At 44.5% G+C, this 19,518-nt stretch overlaps 1 protein-coding gene across 3 annotated transcripts in view; it reads left to right on the forward strand.

Moving 5' to 3' along the window:
- The window catches only part of atp6v1h (ATPase H+ transporting V1 subunit H), a 155,707-nt gene that overhangs the window by 101,641 nt on the left and 34,548 nt on the right, over positions 1-19,518 (forward strand). For all 3 annotated transcript variants that reach the window (XM_072467771.1, XM_072467772.1, XM_072467770.1), the window contains 2 exons: positions 5,821-5,946; positions 6,481-6,582. In XM_072467771.1, the coding sequence (XP_072323872.1) occupies positions 5,821-5,946; positions 6,481-6,582 (228 nt within the window). The remainder of the gene's footprint in view (positions 1-5,820; positions 5,947-6,480; positions 6,583-19,518) is intronic.

The raw sequence follows: 19,518 nt of genomic DNA on the forward strand, positions 1-19,518 counted from the left end.
GTTGTTGTACGACAGGCTGCCCCCTGGTCTTTCGTTGTTCGCATGGCTGATAGCTCCATTCTCAGGCGCAACAGAAGGGCGCTGCGCAAAGTTGCCTGCCCGCCACCACCTGACCACACCCCTCCGTATGTCGAGACCCCTCCGGACATTTCAAACCACGAGCCCGCCAATCTGGCAGCAATCTCTCCTGTCGAGACGCCGGCATCCCCCCCGCCACCTCTGAGGCGGTCGACAAGAATCCGTCGCCCACCTTTAACTGTGTAAATTTTGTTCACCTTGTTCTGTATATGCACGATAGACACCTTCCCATGTGTATATATGTTCACTCGCTCACCATTATGCATATAATATGTTCATAATGAGATGCAGGCAGTGATGGACACACACAGGAACCAATCCCCACCGAACAACCACCAGGCAGGACACTACAGGGTATATTACCAGTATAAAACACATGGGGCAGAAAGGCTCGGCCTCTTCGTACTGGTGATAGCTGTAGCAACAGTCAGGGTGCAATGTACAGTCAGCACCTACTACACATGGCACAGAGCAAGTCTGGGCAAGCCAGACCAAGGTTAGCCATCTTAGATTAATAGAGTGTCGACCCACAGCGAACTGTGTACATTACTCGGCAAGTTCAGTAAAGCAGTGTAGAACCATCTACAGCGTTGGAAGCCTGTTTTCAAGTGATACTGCATCGAGTTGCAGTTACTGTTAATCCAACATATATAACCCATCAGTCCTGAGCACTGTATCGTTTGCTCCTAGTAGCGACGGGCTGACAGTCCGGGGTGAGGTTAGCAAAGAGTGGGGGTGGGGCGACCTTAAGGGTCGAGAGGCTACAGACGGTGAAAGGGGGCAGGGGTCCATTGAACTCCAAGGTAAGACATTTGAGGTGGCATTGGAAATCTAGACCTAGTAGTAGGGCAGCGCAGAGTTGGGGGTGGACGTCGAGCTTGAAATCTCTGTACTCGACGTCCCGTACTGTAAGGGTTGTGATACAGTACCCACTGACTTCCACGGAATGTGATTCGGAAGCCAGGGAGATTTTCTGGGTCGCGGGTAAAATTAGGAGGGAGCAGCGCAGTACCGTATCTGGGTGAATAAAACTCTGTGCTCCCGGAGTCGAAGAGGCAGGTTGTCTCGTGGCCGTTGATCTGGACGGCCATCATGGATTTAGTGAGGTGATGAGGTAAAGATTAGTCGAGGGTGATGGGAGGCGAGCTTCGGAAGGTGGGTGGGCTGATCGAGGGTAGCGGAGGCCAGCGTACGATCTGGTGAGCAGGGGTTCCGGGAGGTGGCGGGGTGATTCCCAGATGGCAGCCCCTACAGGTTGCACGTGGCGGGTGGCGTCGAAGATGGCGGCCCCCACGGCTCACCCGATAATTGAGGCCTCGCAGCTTGTGGGTCTCAGCGACGGCGGCGTTCGAAGCAGCTTAACCAGTGTTCAAACGTGGCAGTGGCGTCGGCTGCTTGGGGGTCCAGCTCCAGGCGATCAGGCTTGAGCGATGGATCCATCTTAAAATTTTAGCTGATTAAATTGATGTACCATCAATGACGACAGACGAGAGTCGGAAGAGTAAACTGTGGCTTTAATCAGCTAAAAGATACCTGCTGACAGCCGGTCCCAGAATGAGGGCAGGGCTGGAAGTTAGCCACCTTTATACTTGAGCCTGAGGGGAGGAGCCACAGGCGGAGCCAGCAGGGACAAACTCAGACATGTAACAAACAGTAAGTACAATAAGTAAAAGCAGTAAGTACAATATAATACAGTGGTTTACCACACCCTGTACAAGAATAAGGGTGACTGCAGCAAGAAGTGTTGAGGCATCTTTCTGCTAAGCATTGTGGGAAATGTATTTGTGCTGCCCTTGTCATACCACAAATCCTGGCCAAATTGCTGTATAGCTTCAGAACTGGAAGGTCTGTAATTGACATGATCTTAGTCCAGCAGCTGCAAGAGAAATGTTGTGAACGTGGAGACCACTATATATATATATATATATATATATATAACTGAGATGTTGTATTTGACCCGTTCGAGAAAATTGGCCTACTGAAACTACTCAATATGATCTCTTTCCACGATAACATGATGGATAAGATCAGCAATGGGGCAACCAGATTCAGTGTGGGGTCAAACAGAGTTGTGTTCTTGCATTGATACTCATTGGCATATTTTGCTCTTTGCTGATGTCAAGACCTGCTACAGAGACCGTCTACTGACAAACTAGAACTGACAGAAAGTTGTTCAGCCTTGCCTGAGATCCAAGGCAAAGGTGTGCCAGGTCCTCATCAGACGGTTGTTCTCCACTGGCATTCCGTTCTGAGGAACACCTTCAGTGGAAAATAGATGTACTTTTTCATGAGCAAATAGAAGCAGAATTAGATTGTATGGTCTGTCGAGACTGCTGTCGTTCATTATCTCATGACTGATCTTGCGTTTCATCTACTTTCCTGCCTGCTCCATATACCCTTGATTTCTCGAGTAAACAAAAATTTATCTATCCCAGTTTCATATCTTATTTTTTAAATTTAGAGTACCCAATTCATTTTTTCCAATTAAGGGGCAATTTAGCGTGGCCAGTCCATCCACCTGCACATTTTGGGGTTTGTGGGGGCGAAACAAACACAAGCACGGGGAGAATGTACAAACTCCACTTGGACAGTGACCCAGAGCCTTGATCGAACCTGGGACCTCGGCGCCGCAAGGCAGAGTGCTAACCACTGCGGCACCGTGCTGCCCCTCCAGCTTTATACATTTACGCCGATGGAGTATCGACAATGGCGCATCCACAACTCACTGGGACAAAAAATTCCAAAGATTCATAACCCTTTGAGTGAAGTTATTTCTCCTCCTCTCGGACTTAATTAATACTCCCTTTATCCTGAGACACTCAGCCTATGGTTTAGATTCCCTAAACAATGGGGGATGGGGGTGGGGGGGAATCCCACAGCTTCCATCCCGTCAGACCCCTTCAGATTCTACTGTGTTTCAATGAAATCAACTCTCTTCTAAACTCCAGAGAATATAGGACCAAGTTACCCTGCACAGGACAATCCCTTCATCCCAGGAACCAATTTAGTGAATCTTTGCTGTGTCACATTCTGTATATCCTTTCTTCAATGTATTGGATTGGATTTATTTATTGTCACGTGTACCGAGGCACAGTGAAAAGTATTTTTCTGCCAGCGCTCAATAGATCATTAAGTACATGGGAAGAAAATACATAATAGGGCAACACAGGGTATACAATGTAACTATATAAGCACCGGCATTGGATGAAGCATACAGGGGTATAGTGTTAATAAGGTCAGTCCATACGAGGGTCATTTAGGAGTCTGGTAACAGCGGGGAAGAAACTGTTTTTGAGTCTGTTCGTGCGTGTTCTCAGACTTCTGTATCTCTTGCCCGATGGAAGAAGTAGAGAACAAAACTATATACAGTACAGTTGTGGCCTTACTGAAATCTCGTACAAATGTAGCAGGACTTCTTTATTCCTGCACTGCATTCCCATGTTGCCATACTTTTGCCATAAAGGGCAACATGTCATTTTTCTTCCTAACTGCTGGCTAAACTGGCATATTGACTTTCTGCGTTCTTTGTTCAAGCACACCCAACCAAATTGAATAACTTCACACTTCTCTACATTTTACTCCATCTGCCATCTTGATGCTCACTCGCTTAACCTGTCGAGTCTCTTGCCTCCCTTTCCACCTTGTTTTGTAAAATCAGAAAGCTTAGATACTCTGTCTTCATTTAAAGCATTAATATGCAATGTAAATAGCTGAAACCCAAGCACTGATCCTTGCGGTACTACACTCTTCACTGCTGCCAAAGCCAACTTGAAAATGCCCCGTTTATGCCCAGTCTCCGCTTCCTGTTCATTAACCAATTCTCTATTTGAGCCCTTATTTTGCCTATTAATGTTTATGTGTGGTAACTTTTACAATGCCTTTTAGAAATCCAGGTTTATTACATCTATTGCATTTCCTACAGCTACCCTATTAGTTACATCCTTAAAGAACTCCAAATTTATAAATGGGATTTCCCTTTGGGTAAAAGAGTTTGGTTTGGCAATCAATATGAGGAAGACATATGTCATGGTCCAGGATATTGCCGTACTGCTTATGAAGCTGGAGGTCATTGATAATTTCAGAAATCTAGGCTCCACAGTCATCAGCGATCTGTCAGTTGGTGCTGAAATCCACACTCGTTGCAAAATCTTCAGCTGTTAAGTCCAAGTTGAGTGTGGAACAACAGCAACCTGACTGAGAACACCAAATGTGAATTTTATTTTAAGTGGGATCTGGGTGTTGCTGGCTGGGACGTGGATGTCACTGACTAGGCCAGCATTTATTGCCCAACCCTACCTGGAATGCATCCTCTTGAGTGATGCAACCTGAAAAACATATGCTAAACATTGTCCATCTTCACTGTCTTAGAAGTGTCTTTGGCCTGGCAAGGGGTGATCCTGGAGCATGCTAATTCCGTCGGCATACACTCTTTGCTAAGTGAGCAATATCTGCATTGGTTCTGCTACAGTCATTGGATGAATGATGGCCATAAAAAGACATTCTGTACGGTGAACTGGATACTGGGTCACAACTTCCTGGATATCCATACCCCTGCTATAAGGACACTCGTGTGTGAGATATGAAGATGGTGGACACTTGACAACTAGACAGTTGCTGATGGCTGTGACTTCTGGAGGCTAACTGTTGGCAGGGCATTGAAAGAGGCAAGCAAAAACAAATAGCTTGCATTGCTGAGACGAGGGTCCACAGAATACTGAGGCCAGTGAAATGGGCACCTTTTCAGTCCACTCTGTTCCTCTGCAGCAAATGTGGCAGAGACTGCCAAGCCAAATGGAAGGCTGTCATGATACACTGATAACTTGGATAGTAGAGAGGTTGAGAAAGGTAGTGATGACATAGAACTGTACACTTTACACTTGACAACTGATATTTTTGAATGCTATCACCAAGGGCAGGAGATAGATAAATAGGCGGGACCCAAGGATAAATCCGAGGTAATTACATGGGAGCAGCCTGGGAAACTAAGAAGAATTTTTTTTTGAGGAGAGAGTTGATGACGAACGGTGAAGGAGTAGGGGAGGTGCAGGGTGATGGTAGCTGAAGAGGCAGAACTATCAACATTATTAGCGAACATGGAGACCAGGAAGGGAAATTGCTTGTGTGTAATTTAGTGTGCCAGAAGAAATGTTGTTACATAGAACATACAGTGCAGAAGGAGGCCATTCGGCCCATCGCGTCTGCATCGATTCACTTAGCCCCTCACTTCCACCCTATCCCTGTGACCCAATAATTCCTAACCTTTTTGGACACTAAGGGCAATTTAGCATGGCCAATCCACCTAATCTGTATGTCTTTGGACTGTGGGAGGAAATCGGAACAACTGGAGGAAACCCACGCAGACATGGGGAGAATGTGATCCAGCGGGGAATCGAACCTGGGACCCTGACGCTGTGCAACCTGCTGCCCCTCCTGGAAAATAATGAGAATGGAGTTCATCACTGAGTGGCAGAAATTAATAATACTGCTTTTAAAGGGAGGCTAGATAAACCTGAGGGAGCAGGGAATAGAATATGGTGCTGATTGTTAGATGCGGAAAGAAGGGTAGAATTTTGAATTGAGTAGAAACATCAACATGAACACATTGGGCCAAATTCTGTGTTTGTGCTATATATTCTACATGGACATGTATATTTTTGTTTGAAAATTAATTTTGAACTTGTAGTGTTTTATGTACATTCTGCGCTGATTTTTGCTTCTTCCTCCGTTATCACCCACTTCTAGTTCTTTTGATGAATATAGTTCAGAACTGAAGTCAGGACGCTTAGAATGGAGCCCTGTCCACAAATCCGAAAAATTCTGGCGTGAAAATGCTGCAAGGTTGAATGAAAAAAACTATGAACTGCTTAAGTATGTTTCATTTCAATTTTTGTTCCATTCAAATACTAGACTTCAATGCCAATATTACTACCTACCTTCCTTTCACTTCTGCATACTCATTGGTAGATCCCAGCCGTATTTAAAATGTAATTTAAAGTGTTTTTTGTCGGCAGTTTGCATTCTATTACTGAAAATGTAATGAAAGGTCTGTAAATCAAATTAATTTGTCTAATGGATTATTCAGTGAGAACAGCAGATGAGGAATATTTGGAAGCATGAAGAATGTAAAGCAGATGCTCATCCTTTAGTGCTCCGATAAAGTTTTCAAGATGCTACCCAGCAGTTGTTTCCTTTGTTGGATTGGCTTAGTTAACATCACCTATTGTTCCAAATATAAATGCTAGGATTTTATTTAGAAAATCATTAATGCATTAAAACAAATTAGGATTGAATTTCAAAGAATTTAAACAAAATCAATTCTTACTGGTTGCATTGTGTTGAAATTAACACACGAAAAATGCATACTAACCTCATTTACTTTGCATTTTTATTTCTATCACAAAGGATTTTGACAAGGCTTTTGGAAGTCTCTGATGATCCCCAAGTGTTGGCAGTTGCTGCACATGATATTGGTGAATATGTGCGTCACTACCCTCGGGGAAAACGGTAAGGTCTTATCTGTAAATACATGTTACACAAAAAGAATTAATTACATGTCATCTTTGTTCTCTGAGTACTTGGAAAGTTTAATGGTAATTTATTTTGGAACTAACTGCCTGTTTTCCTAGAGTGCAAACCATGTACATCTCCTAAACTTGAGGTCATCTCAATTCTGCTTGTATTCTTGTTCGCATCAAATCCCATTCACCCCTGAGCTTGTTGACCTAGTCAAGCAAAGTCTTGATTTTAAAATTCTTATCCTTGTATTCAAACCCTCCATTATCTCCCTCCTTCATATCTCTCAATCTCCTCCAACCCTTCTATTATCTGTGTTTCTCTAATTCTGACCTTGAGCATCCTTGATTTTAACCGCTTTGCTATTGGTGGCCACGCTTTCCTTAAATGTCTAAATAGCCTAGGCCTTAAACTCTGGAATTCTTCTCACCTCCCACCCACCCAGCCCCACAAATCCTCCTGTTTCTCTGCCTGGCTTTCCACTTTCTCAATATGTTCCTGAAATCCAGCTTTTGGATCTGGCTTTTGGTCATCTGCCCTACGAGCTCAGTGTCAAATTTTGTTTTATAACTTTCCTGAAATACAATAAAACATTTGTAAGACAGCTCAACAACATGAAATAAAGGCAATATATTGTAAAATAGTGAAAGGCCAGTGCTGTCTTGGACAACTAGTGGACACAGATATTTTTATATCATTCTCTGCTTTGCTGTGAAAATTCCATACTGCATTGCACTTAAGTGTTACAGTTTTGATAGTGTGCTGTATAGTGCCTGGGCGGCACGGTAGCACACTGGGTTCACACTGTGGCTTCACAGCTCCAGGGTCCCAGGTTCGATTCCCGGCTTGGTTTATGATTTGGGCCACTGTCTGTGCAGAGTCTGCATGTTCTCCCTGTGTCTGCGTGGGTTTCTTCCGGGTGCTCTGGTTTCCTCCCACAAGTCCTGAAAAACGTGCTGTTAGGTGAATTGGACATTCTGAATTCTCCGTCTGTGTACCCGAGCAGGCGCCGGAAATTGGTAGGTGGGTTTCTTCCGGGTGCTCCGGTTACCTCCCACAGTCCAAAGACGTGCAGGTTAGGTGGATTGGCCATACTTAGTGTCCAAAAAGGTTAGAAGGTGTTATTGGGTTACGGGGATAGGGTGGAAGTGAGGGCTTAAGTGGGTCGGTGCAGACTCGGTGGGCCGAATGGCCTCCTGCACGGTATGTTCTCTTGCACTATGTTCTATGATGACGAGGGACTTTTCATAGTAACTTCATTGCAGTGTTAATGTGACAATAAAGATTATTATTATTATGGAATGTCAGTGCTATGGAGTTGAAAACTTTCTCTGGTAGCACTGCTGCCTCACAGCGCCAGGGACCTGGGTTCAATTAGGTGACTGTCTGTATGGAGTTTGCACATTCTCCCTGTGTCTGTGTGGGTTTCCTCCCAGTGTTCCGGTTTCCTCCCAAAATCCCAAGATGCGCAGGTTAGATGGGGTTACGGGGATAGGGAGGGAGAGTGGGCCTAGGTAGGGCGCTCTTTCAGACGGTCGGTGCACACTCGATAGGGCCAATTGACCTCCTGCATTGTAGGGATTCTATGATTCTATGCTTGTGCATTCTGTCAGCATCAACTCTCCAGGGCCATCTGTTACAATGTATGTATATTCTCGCTGTTAACATAAGAATTGAAACAAGTGAGATGTGGTAGGATCAGGTGCATGCCATTCAGTCGCTGAAGTCTGTCCGGCATTCTATTACATGATTGTTGACCTGTATTTGAACTCATCTATCCAAGTTGGTTCTTTAACCCTGAGTAATTTTGCCTTACTGTGAAATTATCAGTTAGTCCCAAGCCTCACCATCTTTTTGAGGGAGAGTTCCAGATTTGCACGGTATTTTGTTTGAATTGTGCTTCTCTGACATCAGCCCTGATTGGCCTTGTCTAACTTTAAGGTTCTGTACACTTAATCTGGACTTCCTCCTTGAGAGGAAATAGTTTTTCTCTGTGTACCCTTAAAAACTCCTGTAATTTTCTCTGGTGTTTTCTTCCCGGAACCATATACTTTCCAGGGTCCAGCTGAGGATGCATGTTTTTCTAAAGTCCTGGGGAACAAATTTAGTGGCGTACAGCTTGAAAAGTCAAGTATAAAGTGGTTTTAAAGTGGACCCTGAGATTAGTGCTGTTTGTCATTTTAATTCTCCACCTTGTTCGCACTCTGATCTTTCTGCCCTTGGCCTGCTACAATGTTCCAATGAAGCTCCACACAAGTTTGAGGAACAGAACTTCACCTTTCGACACTGCACTCTACAGTCTTCTGGAATCGGCATTGATTTCAGCAATATTCGATCGTAACCTCTGCCTTCATCTATCCTGGGTTTCTTTTTGCTGATCTGGTCTTGTCTTCTTTCTTACTTTATCCTTCATGTTGCAGTCTTTCTGCCCTTCTTTGTAATATACCGTCTCCTGGGATTCAAATGTATTTCTGATGGCCTTATGTGGTACCACAAGGCTTGCCAAAGTTTCTCTGGAACCTCATCCTTGGTAAATGCCTTTCTTCCTACAAAAAGAGCATTCAAATGCTCAGAAAAAATTCAATGAGTAGTCCCTTCCAAGGCTGGGGTATGATCCCACTTTTTGGATTTCTTCCATAAACATTGATAGGAACTGTAGCCCCTAACTATTTGAAATGAGCTCTCGTACGGACTTCCCATGGGCAGATATCAGTTTACAGCTTGGGTCGAAGACTTTGTGAACATTTCTTTAACATTGTGGTTAGAAATGTCAGGTCTTAGAAAGGGGATACAATAATGTCATGATTGTCTAACCTGTAAATCTGCAAATTTCCCAAATTGCCATTTTGTGTTCCGTATCTAATTTCATTTGAGCTTTCTCCATAGATGGCTTAATCAACAGAATGGGTGTTTCTTTGGATTGTACATCGGTGCTCCTAAGATGGTTTACCCTGGCTACTTTACACTGAATCGCCACTCTCTCTTCAGTGATTTTTTATGTGTTATCATCCCCAAACCTGAAGAGTTTATCTGAACCTTCCTTCCTGTCCAATTGAATCACAGAATTATTATGGCTTAGAAGGAGGCCATCTGGCCCATCATGTCTGCACTGGCTCTCCAAATGAGCGATTGAGCCTCTAGCTCTGAAAATACTCATCACCTGATCCTGCTTCTGGTGAGATGCGAAAGGTTCAGAGCTATTCCTTGCTTTTTCTTTGTTAAGAATGTAACCCATGTCAACATATGCACTTAATTCTTCCATTGGTCATGAGGTTTAGTTTCAAAGAGCAATGGTGGAAAATCATATCCTGATAGTTTAAACTTCGTTTCAGCCATTCTTCTCCAAAATACTCAAATTACAACCTTCTAACTGAAAATAAGAATTTGTTTCCAATCTTCACCTCTCAACCAACCATTAGCCATGTTAGTATTGGTCGATCTGGTTCTGAAAAGTTAGGAAAATCAAATCTCAGTCAGAGAACATTTATGGGATGGTGATCATAACACCATACGGTTTTTGCAAGCTATGGAAAAGGAGTTTTCCAAAATAAAAATAATTAATTGGGGTGAAAACTGATCTCTTCCCAGTAAATTGGAATCCAGGATTGACTGGCAAAACAGTACAGACGTCTAAAGGGAGTTTGATAAAGTGGCACGTAAGAGACTTGTCACAAATTTAAAGCCCAGGGATTAAAAGGAACAGTGGCAGCATGAATACAAAGCTGGGTGACTAGAAACAAAGATTAGTGGTGAATTTTGTTTTCAGGCTGGAGAAAAGTATATAATGGGGTTGGTGTTATGGGAGAGGTGTTTTCAGAACCCCAAAATGTATCATGGAGTTCAACCAACCTCCCCCTTTAATGAATTTTTGCTTTTGAAGCACACGGCTTGTTCCCAGGTGCGATATCACAATTATGGACACTTGGTTGTTAACACAAAACAATGTTTATTCCATGAACTCAACTTAACCTTTTAAATAAACATTGGATCCCTTAACACCCCTTACTTCAAAGATAACCCCGAAAATAATACAACACTAAATAATCCCTCAAAATGTTCCTTCAAACATCCAAAAGACTTCCCCTTTAACAACAGACATGAGGTTACATTCAATATACTTATATAGTCTTTGGATTTGCAGACATCAACAGACCAGTTCTGTGTTTTCTTCTTGCAGCTCACTGGAAACACACAGACACACCCAAGCTGCTCCCTCAAACTGGCTTTCTCCTTTCAAGCAGCTCTCAGCAAACCAGCCAGGCACTTTTCAGCTGCTCTCAGCAAAACCAGCCAGGCACTTTTCAGCTGCTCTCAGCAAAACCAGCCAGGCACTTTTCAGCTGCTCTCAGCAAAACACACAGACACACCCAAGCTGCTCTCTCAAACTGAAACCAAAAGCAGAAGTGAGCTTGGCTCCCCCCAACCCCTGACATCACTTCAGTAATATGATCAGCTCCATTTCTTAAAGGTACATTGCTTAAACATCCATTTCTTAAAGGTACTCTCACATGACATTGGTTTCCCAGGGATTGGTTAATACTTGATGAATACCTAATCAGTAATAATAACCTGGGTTTCGATGTACAGAACACATTTTCAAAATTTATGAATGACTGCAAACTTGGGAAGTGTTGTAAACTACAAGGAGAATAGTGGTGACCTTTAAAGGGCCATAGACTGATGAAATGGATGGAGGTGTGACAAATTAAATTTAATGCAAAGAAGTTTGGTAGAAAAAAACAAGAACCAAAATAAAATAAAGGGTACAATTCTTAAAAGGAATGTAGGAGTAGAGAGTCCAGGGTTATATTTGCACTAATTATTGAAGATGGCGAGGCAGGCTGAGAAAGCAGTTAATAAAGCAAATGGAACCTTGGGCCAGTTCATAAAGCACTGGGACCCTGGAGTTTTTATAAATAGAGGCATTGAATACAAAAGAAAGGAGTTTATGGTGGACCTTTATAAAAAGCTGGTTCTGCCTTCATTATGGCCAATTCTGCGCACGATACTTCATGTTTATTGGAGAAATCCCCAAATATCTTTGATAAATGGGATCATACCCCAGTCTTGGAAGGATGTGAAGGCATTGGAAACAATGTTGGAAAGATGTACAAGAAGATTTCCAGGGATAAGGAATTTCAGTAATGTGGATCGATTGAAGAAGCTGGGGCTATTCTTTTTGGACCTGAGAAGTTGAGGGAAGATCTGTGGGCAGCACTGTGACACATGGTTAGCACTGCTGCCTCACAGCACCAGGGACCTGGGTTCAATTCCGACCTTGGGCAGCTGTCTGTGGCGTTTGCACGTTCTCCACGTGTCTGCATGTGTTTCCGGTGCTCCAGTTTCCTCCCACAGTCTAAATATGTACAGGTTAGGTGGATTGGCCATGCTAAATTGTCCCTCGGTGTCAGCTAGGTTAGGGGGTTATTGGGATAGGGTGGGTGAGTGGGATTGGGTGGAATGCTCTTTCAGAGGGTTGGTGCAGACACAGTGGGCCAAATGGCCTCCTTCTGCACTCTAGGGATTCTATGATCTGATCGAGGTGCTCAAAATTGAGAAAGGTCTGAATAGACCCTGTAACGAGAAATCTCCGATTTGCAGAAAAGCAAGAACCCAGAGGACATTGCTTTAAGGTGATTGGCAGAAGAACCAATGTTCTGCCTGAAAATGTCGTGGAGGCAGATTCAATTATGACTTTCAAAAGCGAATTAGATAATTATCTGAAGAAAAAATATTTACAGGGGTATACGGCAATGCAGTGGGACTGGCTTAGTTGCTCTTTTAGAGAGCCAGCAAGCAGACAACAGACCAAAATAGTCGCCTTTATGTTGCAACAGTTCTGTGATTCTGATAAATATTCAGCACTCACGGCAGCTTTCTGGTTGGTGGGAAGGATTTGTTCACAATTCTTTTGCTGAGAATTGACATCCTGTACTTTGAGGTTTGCTGTATCACATCAAAGTGGATGCCACTTTAGCTGCGGTCACTAAGGATGCCATGTCAGATATTTATGTTCTTTCACAGAATGTGAACATTGCTGGTTAGGTCAACACTTATTGCCTTATTGTCCTGGAGAAGGTGGTGCTGCGATGCTTCCTTAAACTGCTGCAGTCCATATGGCAGATATCTGCAGCATCCTAGAAGCCCACCTGCTTTCTGCTGGACCCGTGTTGGCATCAGTTATCAGTGGCTATTAAAGTCAGCATCACCCTCCAGTGCTTTGCCTCCCAATCCTTCTAGGACACTGCTGGAGACATATCAAGCCTCTCCCATTTCTTTGTCCCACAGGGCACAAGACAGATGCCTTGTTTGCTTGCAATAAGGAGAGCCAGAATAAGTGGGTGCACATGCTTGAAACTCTTGCCTTTGCATAGTGTGTCAATGACTGCACTTTACTGTAGCAAAAGTATTTGTCAACTGCAAGGGCTTCCACTCAATCAAAGCTCAGCTTCTGCACAACCAAACAACATCATTATGCAAGTGTGTGCTAGATTGCCCGTGAACTGCCATGTTGCTTTAACCTGTGGCAGTCCAAGCACCCTGATGTCTCACTGAAGCAGACTTTAGGAGATAAGGATACTCACTTCAAACGTGGCTCGCAACAACTGGTGGGAAACCCCAGACTGAAGGTCAACATTAATACAGTTAGTGTTTTGAGTTGAATATCTTCAGAACCCTCTTGAGTTCCAAAGAAGAATCCGATTGAACTTGAAACATGAACTCTCTTTTTCTCTTCATGGATGCTGTCAGATCTGCTGAATTTTTCCAACACTTTAGTTTTTATTTCAGATCTCCTGCAGCCACAGTATTTGCTTTTTATTATTTCTACAATTAACGGAATGTCACAACCAGATATGTGTTTCAATTGATCACTGACATGCTAAAGTTGTGCTTCAGGTGCCCAGACCAATCTGGATGTGTCCTTCAGTATGCACCAACAAGGGTCCACCGAACCCTGGTTTGCTACACTCTACAGCATTGTGCAGCAACAAGACCTGGACCTGCAGGAGGAAGGAGGAGGAAAGGTTCAATCTGTCTCTGACAATTCAGAGGGGAAGGAGGGAGAAGTGAGGAGGAGGCTGTTCGGTGCAGTGCACCTCTGCTGCTCACTTTGTTGACCAGGATCCTCTTTGTCATGAAGGCACCCCCCTACCCCCAACTTAATGCTACTGATTCAAAGCAGCCCTGCAACCTGATAACCCTTGAACATTTCCCCTTGACATCATCAGCCCCATCCAATCTCTTTCATATTTTCCCATCAGCAACCAAGTTAAAAGGTAACAAACCAAGCACCCAAGAATGGGCTGGATGGGAAAGTGGTAAGTGGTCAATTAAATAAACAATATAAACCAATCAACACTATTTTTCAAGATAATGTTGTGTAATCACAAATGCTTACCCTTGGTTTTTCCTGCTGCTCCTCGGTGGTGCAGCTCTGTAGTTGCAACAGAGGTAGAAGCGGGCTACTCAGATCACCGCTTTGACTGCTAAGGTACGCCTGGCTGATGTCTTCTGGGTTTTGGAGCTAGAGACCATAAGTCTTGGGAGCCAAATTAGGCCATTCGCCCTATTGTGTCTGCTCTGCCATTCAGTCATGGCTGATATGATTCTCATTCTCCTGCCTTCTCCCCATAACCCTTGATCCCCTTATTAACCAAGAAGCTATCTATCTCTGTCTTCAAGACACTCAGTGACTTGGACTCCACAGCCTCTGCGGCAATGAGTTCCAAGATTCACCACCCTCTGGCTGAAGACTCCCCAAAACCTGTCCACCACCTGCAAGGCACAAATCAGGACTGTGATGCAATATTTTCCAGTTCCCAGAGTGAGTGCAGCTTCAACAACACTCTAGAAGCTCAACACCATCCAGGATAAAGCACCCTGTTTGGCATTCCGCCCATCAGCTTAAACATTCACTCCTCCACCACCATCACAGTGGCAGCAGTGTGTACCACATGCAAGATGTGCTGCAGCAACTCGCCAAGCCTCCTTAGCAGCTTCCAAACATGTGACCTCTACCACCTAGAAGGACCAGGTCAGCAGGCGCTTTTGGAACACTATAACCTAAGTTCCATTCCAAGCCACATGAAAGCCTAACTTGAAACTATAACGTCTTCCCTTTACCATCACGGGCTCAAAATCCTGAAACTCCTTTCCTAATAGCAATATGGTTGTTGCTGCACCAGATGAACTGCGGCGAATCAAGGCAGCTCAACACCCCATCTCAAGGGCAATTAAAGATGGATAACAAATGCTGGCCTAGCCAGCGATGCCGCATTTTGTGGAAAAAAAATTTAACTGAGGGGGAAAACTGGATGAGAAGCGTAATGTCTTCGAGTGGAGTCCTCATTCCAATGTTCCCTAATGCCATAATCCCTTTCTGCGTCCAGCTACGCTTTACTGCTGCCACCATCCAGAAGAATATTTTGGTGCGGTTAGTGCAACTGTGTACATACGAACATAGTGTTCCGCAATTCAATAAAATCACAGCTGATTTGTTGTAACTTCAACCCCATTTAGTGTGATTTAACCACTCTGTTGGCATGGATCTGGGCATGCTGGATAAATAGTGGGAAAGGGCAAAATCTATTTTCACGCCGGTGCAAGTCAGATTGCTATCTAACCGATCCGATGGCGAGCTCCAGATCACACCCGAATGTGGTTAGCTTATCATTAACCCTCAGCTGCATTCATTGATTTTTTTTTTTTTAATTTAGAGTCTCAATTCATTTTTCCCAATTTAGCATGTCTAATCCACCTACCTTGCACATCTTTGTGTTGTGGGGACGAAACCCACGCAAACATGGGGAGAATGTGCAAACTCCGCACGGACAGTGGCCCGGAGCCGGGATCGAACCTGGAACCTTGGCATCGTGAGGCAGCAGTGCTAACCACTGTGCCACCGTGCTGCCTGCATTCATTGATTGATGCTGAATATAACGGCCTCCCAGGAGTTAATCGGCTTCCCAGTGAGAAATTAAGCGGGCGATGTTTAGTCCTCCTGAAGCTGTGCAATGGCTGCTATGGGGAACTGAGGAGGTGAGTAGCAATTTACATTTTCTGGCATGCAGCTCAAGGGCACTGGAGCTGTTGCCCCAGTGCTCAGGAGGGGGGAGCATTTTGTCTCTTGAGAGGCCTTCAAGCCATCTTTAAATATTGTGGATACCCATAACAGGAGCAGCTACAGCTGCTGCATGTCTGGCCTACCAAACCTTCCGGAGAGAGCCCTGTTCTTGGTTATATGCCTGTAGAGCAGCAAGGGGAGGATTTTGTTGGGCTACTACTGGGCTGAGGATGTATAGAGGACCTGCAAGCAGTCTGGATTTTTTTATAGGTCTGTTTTGTACGTTGACCGTGTATTCTGTTCTGTACCTGTGGGTCACCTGTTAATGCTTCCTGTGTTCCGATGGCCTGACCCTCCGACAGGGTGGGGATGAAAGATCAGATGCTGATACTGCAGGAGAGGAGGGGCGGCCGTCCGGCTCAACTGTGCAGCCTGGAGATTGTGTCGAGACACTTTTCATGGACTACCGGTGACTTTTTATGTTAAGTAGCCACTGCTGCTCCCATATGGGAGCCGTGCAGGTCACTGGTGTTCCTTGTTTTCCTTTTGTCCTGCCTTTGGTCCAAGTTTGTAGGTGGGGAATTGTATGATGGATACCATGTAACTGGGGTTTAGTTTTTCTTTTGCCAGTTGCAGCCCCTCCTGCCTCTGGCCCTGGAGTCGTTCGAACGAGACACTGCCAGTTCTGGAGAGGGGAGGTGGTCTTTGCTTTCTTTCCCTCCTCCGCTATGCTCCATGTCAGTGCGACATTCCGGTGGTTGGCTCACCAATAGGCTTTCCACTGATGCAGGTCCACTGTAGGGGTGTGGGAGGTGGTGGGATACTATCAGTCTACTAAAATATTTGAAGGTTGTATTTGCTGCTTGCTCCTGCTGGTGGCTGCAGGTGCCTGGAGGCTGCTGTTGCTGTTTCCTTCCTTTTCTGTATCCAGCAAGAAGGACAATTTTTTTCTAAGATACCTGGGTCCTGGAACACCAGGCTCAGGGGGACGTACAAGTCCAGAAGGAAATTTGGTTTGAAGCAAGAAGATTCTGTGGGACCTGGTGCGTGACATTGTTTCAAATGGGTCACATGATGGCGCCGTTGAAGAAATGCTTTCACAGATTTCTGATGCTTTTTGTTGCTGGTGTAGTCAGTGCTGCATGTAATGTCACGTCACCATGGGTTAAATATGCTGGAAGTCCAAGATGTTCAACTGCACCTTGAGCACCAGTGGAATATGTGGATGCCAGGATTTTGTTCCGGTCAGATTGTGCTGTGTTGGAGGGCCTGCACAGCTGTGGCTCTTGGATGAAGAATGGCACTGATACATGGAACAAGTAACACGTTGATGGACAGATCATTTCTACGACCAAGGTCCGGACATGATCACACATTCTCAGGTTTATCCTCCGTTTCTGTTGAGGAACCTGTGAAGGGTGATACCGTGTGTTTGTTTATTTTTATGAAAATGAGCTGATATTCTGTATTGGTACCAATGGTGATGTTTCCTTCTTGTTTAATAGTTAGTGTGATATGAGGACTGTTACATAGTTGATTTTCCTTGTTGATTGATTGATTTTTATTGTCACATGTATCGAAGTACAGTGAAAAGTATTTTTACTGCGGCCAAAGGAACGTACGCAGTACGTACGTAGTAGACAAAAAAAAATATTCAACAGAGTACATTGACAAATAGTACATCAACAAATCATGATTGGTTACAATGCGGAACAAGAGCCAAATAAAGAAATACATGAGCAAGAGCAGCATAGCCGTCGTGAATAGTGTTCGTACAGGGAACAGATCAGTCTGAGGGAGAGTCGTTGAGTCTGGGGGCTGTAGTATACGTGCCATGTTGCAGACTATGATATTTGCATCGCATTTCAATCAAACTTGGAAGCCTGAACAGTGTGCCTGAACTCTGGAAACGTCAGCGCCATCGAGGCAGCAGCCAACAATTGTGTGTGTACCTGGAAAGGAAGAGGTTTTGTTGTTGAGTGCCAGGGAATTTTGTGGAACAAGCATTACGCTTGTATGTGAGACAGGTGCAAGGTGTCCGAAAGTGATTTTGTGGGGGAGGTTGGGAATTTGAGGGATGGCAGATGGAATTGATGCCAAGAGAGAGGTGGTAACTTGCAGCCCGTTGGTCTTCCTGCATTGTACGAAGGTCCTCGTCATGCTGCCCACACGGACTGCTACTGCCTCCCAGGCGTAATTGGTGACCTTGCTGCTGGTCCGTCCACCCCTTCGAGAGAACAGGATTTTTTTTTTTTAATTTAGAGTACCCAATTCATTTTTTCCAATTAAGGGGCAATTTAGCTTGGCCAATCTACCAAATGTGCAAACTCCACACGGACAGTGACCCAGAGTCGGGATCAAACCTGGGACCTTGACGCCTTGAGGCAGCAGTGCTATTCACTGCTCGAGAGAACAGGTAGTCCGGTCTCACATCGATGGCATTAAGCAGCCTAGTCAAGTCAGCACCATCAAAGTGAAGGGCAGGTCTTCGTGCTGCCATGCCTGTGTGTTGACTGGGAGTGAATGGTGAGGGAGCGTTTAAAAGCAGCTCTCTTGTTAGCAGTGAGACGCTGAGGCACTAGTCTGGCGAAACTTGCTAAGTTTGCGGATGATACAAAGATCTGTAGAGGGATACAAATATCTGTCGAGGGATAGGTAGTATTGAGGAAGCAAGCGGGCTGCAGAAGGACTTGGGACAGGCTAGGAGAGTGGGCAAAGAAGTGGCAGATGGAATACAAAGTGGGAAAGTGTGAGGTTGTGGAAGGAGATTTTGGAGACATAGACTATTTTCTAAATAGGGAAATGCTTAGGAAATCAGAAGCACAAAGGGACTTGGGAGTCCATGTTCACGATTTTCTTAAGGTTAACATGCAGGTTCATCGGCAGTTAGGAAGGCAAATGCAATGTTAGCATTCATGTTGAGAGGGCTAGAATACAAGACCAAGGATATACTTCTGAAGCTATATAAGGCTCTGGTCAGACCCCATTTAGAGTATTGTGAGTAGTTTTGGGCCCCATATATCTAAGGAAGGAGGTGCTGGCTTTGGAAAGGGTCCAGAGCAGGTTCGCAAGAATGATCCCTGGAATGAAGAGCTGATATGAAGAACGATTGAGGACTCTGGGTCTGTGCTCATTGGAGTTTTGAAGGATGAGGAAGGATCTTATTGAAACTTAACAGGATACTGCGAGGCCTGGAAAGAGTGGACATGGAGGGGATGTTTCCACTTGTCGGAAAAACTAGAAGCAGAGGACACAATCTCAGACTAAAGGGACGATCCTTTAAAACAGAAATGAAGACGAGTTTCTTTAGCGAGAGAGTGGTGAATCTGTGGCACTCTTTGCCATAGAAGGCTGTGGAGGCCAAATCATGAGTGTCTTTAAGACAAATATAGATAGGTTCTTGATTAATAAGCATTTTTGGGGAGAAGGCAGGAGAATGGGGATGAGAAAAATATCAGCCATGATTAAATGGCGGAGCAAACTCAATGGGCCGAATGGCCTAATCCTGCTGCTCCTGTGTCTTATGGAATCAGACAGTGAGACGGCCAATATTGGCGAGAAGCCTGCGGGAGCCCATTTATGGCACTAAGTACCATTAAATACGGGCCATGATCTGGACAACGCAGCGGTCGAGAAACACCCCACCAATTGCGCCCAAAATCACACTTCGAAATTCCGGTAAATCACGCCTGTAATCTTTCACCCATTGTTAATCAAGAATCTATGTGGCTTAGTCTTAAAATATTTAAAACCAAAAATGTCTGTCACCTTGTGTAAGGTGGGGGAAATGTTGACATCCGGATTATGCATGATAACAAGTAAGGCATGTTTAGATTCTGTTGATTGGAGCATTTATTCCAAGG

The sequence above is a fragment of the Scyliorhinus torazame genome, chromosome 11 (assembly GCF_047496885.1).
Source record: "Scyliorhinus torazame isolate Kashiwa2021f chromosome 11, sScyTor2.1, whole genome shotgun sequence".
NCBI lineage: Eukaryota > Metazoa > Chordata > Chondrichthyes > Carcharhiniformes > Scyliorhinidae > Scyliorhinus > Scyliorhinus torazame.